The sequence below is a fragment of the Etheostoma cragini genome, chromosome 2 (genome assembly GCF_013103735.1).
Source record: "Etheostoma cragini isolate CJK2018 chromosome 2, CSU_Ecrag_1.0, whole genome shotgun sequence".
NCBI classification, from domain to species: domain Eukaryota; kingdom Metazoa; phylum Chordata; class Actinopteri; order Perciformes; family Percidae; genus Etheostoma; species Etheostoma cragini.
Window position 1 is genome coordinate 28,648,934 of NC_048408.1, and position 6,133 is coordinate 28,655,066.

The 6,133-nt window shown below is 43.7% G+C and overlaps 1 protein-coding gene and 1 long non-coding RNA gene across 3 annotated transcripts in view; one reads left to right on the forward strand and one right to left on the reverse strand.

Annotated features, from left to right (window-relative positions):
- hoga1 (4-hydroxy-2-oxoglutarate aldolase 1) overlaps positions 1 to 6,133 on the forward strand; it is a 17,798-nt gene that overhangs the window by 11,546 nt on the left and 119 nt on the right. The window contains exons 5-7 of one of the 2 annotated variants that reach the window (XM_034901269.1): positions 1,267 to 1,363; positions 4,790 to 4,923; positions 5,864 to 6,045. In XM_034901269.1, the coding sequence (XP_034757160.1) occupies positions 1,267 to 1,363; positions 4,790 to 4,923; positions 5,864 to 6,013 (381 nt within the window). In that variant the 3' untranslated portion in view covers positions 6,014 to 6,045. Of the gene's footprint in view, positions 1 to 1,266; positions 1,364 to 4,789; positions 4,924 to 5,863; positions 6,058 to 6,133 lie in introns of those variants that run through there. The other variant, XM_034901264.1, reaches the window with a different exon arrangement.
- Positions 5,926 to 6,133, reverse strand: part of LOC117934679 — a 10,699-nt gene continuing 10,491 nt past the window's right edge. Inside the window, exon 3 of the long non-coding RNA XR_004654540.1 lies at positions 5,926 to 6,031. This is a non-coding gene — a long non-coding RNA (uncharacterized LOC117934679). The remainder of the gene's footprint in view (positions 6,032 to 6,133) is intronic.

Consider the following 6,133-nt stretch of genomic DNA (forward strand, 5'->3'; position numbering starts at 1 on the left):
CCCCCCCCCCAAAAAAAAGGCCCATTCAGGGCTGGGAAAAACCCTGGTTAAGTGCCCGAAGGCTCTGCAGTCACACTGCAGGCAAATGACTATAATGAGACTTAACGTTTGTCTTGTCCTCCCGTCGACCATGTGACCTTTTGTTTTTCTGGGGTCAACATTTTAAATTGAAACCGTGAGTCACTTTTCTTTTCTTTTCCCATTGTTTGTCATTTTTTGATGTTTTTGTCACTTTCCTGAAGCCTTGTCGATTTTTTTTTTCTGCGATTTTCTTGATGTTTTAGTTGTTGTGTTTACGTTTTGTCCTCGCTTTTGACATTTTTGCTGTTTATGACATTTTTGAAGCTTTTTTAACGTTATGTTATCAATTGGTTTCTTCAAATGCTATGAAATTCCTAAAACCCACACATTCATATAAGTACAGTGAACTGATTATTTTAAACCCACATTTCTGATATAGAGCTTTTTGAAAATGGCTCAAATTTGACCTGAAAACAACAGGAGGGTTAAAAAAAAGAGCTAAAGACTGTGTTTTTCTCTGTCACCGAGGCGGGTGGCTGCTCCGGCTATATGGATAATAGCCGGAGAGCTGGAGCCTTCCGGAGAGCCAGCAGGAGACTCCTAGAATCTGATTGGCTGACTGATCAATTACAGTCCTGCGTGTTTGTAATGACTGATTCGGGGAAACTGATTGACACCCCGGCAGGTTAGAAATAGAACCTCTGCAGTAGCGCCGATGGAGACTTCAACCTGGAGGATGCAGGTTTTCCCTGTGGAGTTCTTCAGTTTCATGTCAGAGGAGTCGCACAGTCCTCTCTCTCGCTCGCTTTGAACATTTCAGGTTTTATTTGGATTCTGCGCTTCATATCCGGATTGACAAAAGAGAATTAAAAGAGGCACAACAAAATAGGGAGCTTATCAATTATTCATTAGCCTTTCCCCATCCTCCTCGTTTGAAGATGATTCCTTTTTTCTCCCACTTGGGACTGTTTTCCCTCTCTCTCTCTTTCTCTCTCTCTCTCTTCCTTTTTCTTCTCCCAGTCCCCAAAACCTCCGCCGTGTTAAGAGTCAACGCTCTTCTCAGTTTGAGCGATTTGTTTACTCTGTGAGAAGTTGGATTTGTCGTTGTCTCTTGTGACAGCGTCTCCAGGGATTTAAAAAAAGTAGACCAGATATTAGTACTGACAGCAGGGGGGAGGGACGACGATGAAACAGTTCTGATTTTTTACCTTCTCTCTCTCTCTCTTTCTTCTCCTCATTCCTCAGATCTCACGGATTGGCCTGATTGTACACAAAACCAAAACGCAGGATTTTCAGGTGTTGGCGGGCTCAGCAGGGTTCCTCATGGCCGCCTATTGTGTTGGTAAGAAGCCCTAAAACGGCGCTAACTGTGCTGTTGTTCGTCACAGTGAGCGGTCCGTAGCCTTCTAATCCCCCAGGCTGCCATCGCTCTTACAGTTGGTTTTCTTTCTTTCTTGCTTTTCATCTCTAACCAAAAGGGAGAAGTTGTCTTTTTGTACTGGATGTCTTTCATTTCGGGTCCTCAATTACAAGCGTGAAGAAAATGGCCCCGTTGTTCACAAATATCTAGTTTGGATAATGGTCATCTACACAAAACTGCTGGCTATCAGATGTCAACATCAGCCCTCTTTCCAACCCATAAACCCTTGCAGTCCGGGGTCACTTCCTGTAGTTGTTTCAGGTTTCGCTCCCACTCCAGATGAACACGGCAGCTTCCTGAACGGATCGCCTGCCACTACTGAACGTGCAGATGTTTAGGGACATGCCGGTAGTCAGGATATTGAGTTTCACAGGATACATGTCCTAAACATGTCCTCATTTTTAGAATGATTTCCTGATGTAAGCATCATGGGTGGATTATGAGACAATGACCCCTCCATCTTTCCTACATAGAAGCAACACACAGACTCTGTGATGCGTGTGTGATGTTGTGTGTCTCTTTGTGGTCCTTTGGTGTAGGGCATAGACCGATTATCGGCCCTCGCCGATTAATTTTAGTCTGTTAATCTCATCCTGCGAGGAGACTCGTCATCTTTCATTTGAAGATGGAGTAAATCATAAATCATCAGCAAACCTCAGCAGCAGCGTTATGAAACGATGTCTTTTACCTTGTCGTACACTGTTGTGTAAGCCTGGATTAGATAAAACGTTAGGCATCGAGAAACCTAAAGAGTCATCTTCTCCCACTGCCAGCCCTGCCTCGCTCACTTGTACGTACACACACACACACACACACACACACACACACACACACACACGCTCTTCCACAGCTGTCTGATCTTTGCTGTCTGACATGTTCTCATCTCCATAAAGTAAGTGTGTGTGTGTGTGTGTGTTTGTGTGTGGCCGACTTCATTCTCTCTTTCAAATGTTGGAAAGGGCATCAAAAATTAAAAAAAAAAATGCGTAGAAGAAAGGGCCAAAAACTTCAAACACTTCAAAAAATGACAAGAAAACATAAACTATAATAGAAAGTGACAAAAATGTGGCGAAAAATTGTTGAAACAACTAATTGTTGAAATAAATGACATAATGTCCTAAAATACAACATTTTTTTTTAAAGAAACGTTAAAGAAAAGCTACAGAGCTACACATCATGGGCGGATTATGAGACAATGGGCCCCACGGGAGAAAAAAAGCTTCCACAACGTGGAAAAAAAACAAAAAAAAACGTTGAGGAAAAGAAAAAAGAAAAAGTCAGTAGATTTCGGGGAAGAAAAAAAAACAGCTGAAATCTTACCTAAGACACCAGATTGTCTAGGGCCGTCTGTGTGTGTGTAAATGTGTTTATTTGAGTTAGTTCTGGCCTACGTACAGAGTTCCACCGTTCTTCCACTTCTCTGGACATCTCCATTCACATTTCGCCCCTGTCTGTCTCAGGCCAGGCTCCCCTGTCTTTGTTGCCGAGCTGTCAGACAGCAGCGTTAGGTGAGCTGCTGTCAGCGGTGTGATCTGAGCGACGGCGCGCCACAAAAAACAGAAATCAGACAGAAATCCCGTCTATCAGCAGCCGCCGGCTCGACCATCAACGACGACGACTCCAAGAGACACAGAGATGTCCCACTGAAAGGCCGTGGTATCTTGGGATAGCCTTGGGAAAAACGTACGTGTATCTAGCTTTTGTCAATAAAAAAAAAGAGGAAATAAAACAGGATGGAAGGCTGAAAACGCTGGACATCCATAAACGCTGTCAGTAAATCACTCGTGTCTGTGTTGACAGCAGTAATGTAAAACCCCGGGAGTGATGGATGCCTTTATTTAAGAGGACTTTACAGTATGTTCAGCCTAGAGCCATGCAGAACACATTCCAGACATTTCTGTCTGCTGTGTTTTTGTCTCTAGTTGTTTGAAGACTGAGTTGTGTCCACACCTTGTCATGTAAAGCATCACACGCTTCTCTGATGATTCGAGGAAATTCTCCCGTCTCTTGGGCAACTCGAGTGCTTCTTGTTCTTTGCTGCGATGCATGCTAACGGCGCGCTGTGCATGACTGCTGGACCGGGCCTTTTTAATATTCTAAACATGTTGTACAAAGTGCGTTGAGTCATTGCACACAATGAACTGCTCAAACGTGATTCATCAAGCCACCTGCTTTAACGCAACATGAATAGGAAATTGTAACAATTTGCAGGAGTACAACCCTTAAAGGCTTGACCAGGATTGTAGGCTGAAATAATAATAATATTAATAATAGTAATAATGATAAAAATAACTTTATTTCTATAATGCCTTTTAAAAACTGTCAACAAGCTCTCACACACAATGCTTAAACCGGATACTTGGAGAACAATACAAAAAAAAGCAACAATAAGACGACAATAACAAGACAACTTCACATAAAAGCGAGTGTATAAAAATGGGTGATGTGATGTCGTTTTGTTAAAACCAGTTTTTCATTTTTACAGCAGAGTCTGATGCTTTTTACAGCAAAGAAAACCAGAGCGAGTTAATGTCTGAGAGTCCAGTTTTCTCCGGGGCGGAGATCTTTACTGTTCCTGTCGGGGAGCTTTGCCTCACTCAGGACAGATTTAGGCAGATAGGGTGAATATATGGTGTCTCACCAGGGATCAACGTTAAGGTTAGTTTTGTACTTGCCAGTTCGGGCAAGTGGAATAAAAAACCCTTCTTGCCCAAAGTCATTTTTTTACTCTCCCCTATACAAATAGATATTTGTATTATTGCTAGAAGTCTCATCCATATCCTCTACTGCCACCCAAGAAAACTCCTTCCACGACTCTCTCTCTTTAGCTCGTACTCAGGACAGGATGCTCGAGTACATGTGGACAGGCCCTGGTGACACCTTAAACAAAGTCTCAGTGTTTTAAAAAGTAGTGATTTTGATGCAATTATAGTTAAGAGTGGTGCTTCCATCCTAACGTCTGCTTTTAAATGATTCATTCAAAAGTAGATGTTAGGGTGCATTTTGGCCAGAGTAATATGTGTCTGACACAGCCCTAATTGGTGATGTAACTTGACTACATACAGCATATACTGTACTCAGATCCTCTGCCTTGCATACATTTCTGTTACATTTCCTCCATGTGATGCAGGCAGTGTCAGTCAGTCAGTCAGTAGTCCAAAGCACAGCTGTGCCTAAGTACAGCCTCACAGAGCTAAAAGCATGGCGGCACTTGTTTTCTTCTTCTTCTTGTCTGTGGTTGGAAAGGTCAAGAACATGTCTCATTGTATGATGGAAAGAAATGAGTGAAAAAAACAAGCTTTGTCACACGCTGCTCCTTAACCTCTGGATGGTGATGTGTGTGTCTAGGTGCGGTTGGCGGAGTGTGTGCGCTGGCTAACGTTCTGGGCCGGGAGCTGTGTGAGTTGGAGCGTCTGTGTGTGTCCGGTCGCTGGGACGAAGCCAGAGTCCTGCAGCAGCGCCTCATCGAGCCCAACGCCGCCGTAAGTACCATCTGCTGCGCCGGGGACGCTTTTATCCGCCGACACCACAGAACCAACCCCCCCCCCCCCCCCCCCCCCCCCCCCCCCCCCCCCCCCCCCCCCCCCCCCCCTCAGACTGGCGCGTTAGTCACAGTTCTCAGAGGTAGAACTGATCGAGCCTGATTAAGCCTCGGCGCGTGAAGACACACCACGGCTGGGTTCGCCAAAAGAAATTGTGCTTTTATTTGAATTTTTAAATAATTAGCTTCATTGGCTTCTTTTGATGATGTTCAACTCTTGTTATAAAGTCCAGTCTGCCCAGAACAAGGCGGATTCCCATATTTTCATAACGTGATCTAGAAAAAGTAACAGAGTAAAACCACTCGCATTTATTTAAATATGACGTAAAATAAGTACTTCTACCTTGATTTTTATTTTATTTTATTCAAGTACTGTTGTAAAGGTAAGAACTACAAACAAAAGACAAAATTAAAGGCATTATATTCAAGACAATATAAAGAAAATGGTAAAGTAGGTACTGTTGCTTAATTTTTTTCTTTTTTTACATTTAAAGACCAGATCTGTCCATTTAGAGAAGGTAACCAAGCTGATAAAACAGTTTACTTCAAGCCAAAATGGGGTGTTTTGGTGTTGAGCTCTGAGTCAATTTCTACAGTATTGCACTTTATTTCTGTACGGTTTCCTGTTTCCTGTTATCCTTTTTATCTAGTTTATTGTAAGTGTATTGCACTTAATTTTTATACGGTTCTGTGAAAATAATCTTCCCAGCCTTTGTCACATGACCAATTGCTTCCATGATGACTATCCAGATTTTCGCCGTGTGTATTGTATTTGGATACACAATATCCCCCCCCCCCCAACTGATTATTGGTTCCCCCCTCCCCGTGCCACCCCACTTTAGTAAATCACCCTGTAATTGCCCGTTTGCGTTTGTTGCTAGGTGACCAGGAAGTTGGGAGTCCCAGCCCTCAAGCAGGCGATGGAGTGGTTTGGTTTCCACGGCGGCGCCTGTCGATCACCTCTTCAGCCAATCACAGAGGCCGAGGCTCAGCAGCTGAGGCGGGACTTCTCCTCCAATGGCTGGCTGTGAGGTGACACGGGTGACGGGCTGTGTGTGTGTGTGCGTGTGCGCGCGTGTGTTAGAGTCCGATCTACGTAGATTTTGAATTGAAACTCTTTATGAGGCGGGTAGTCGTTAATTCTAACGGGC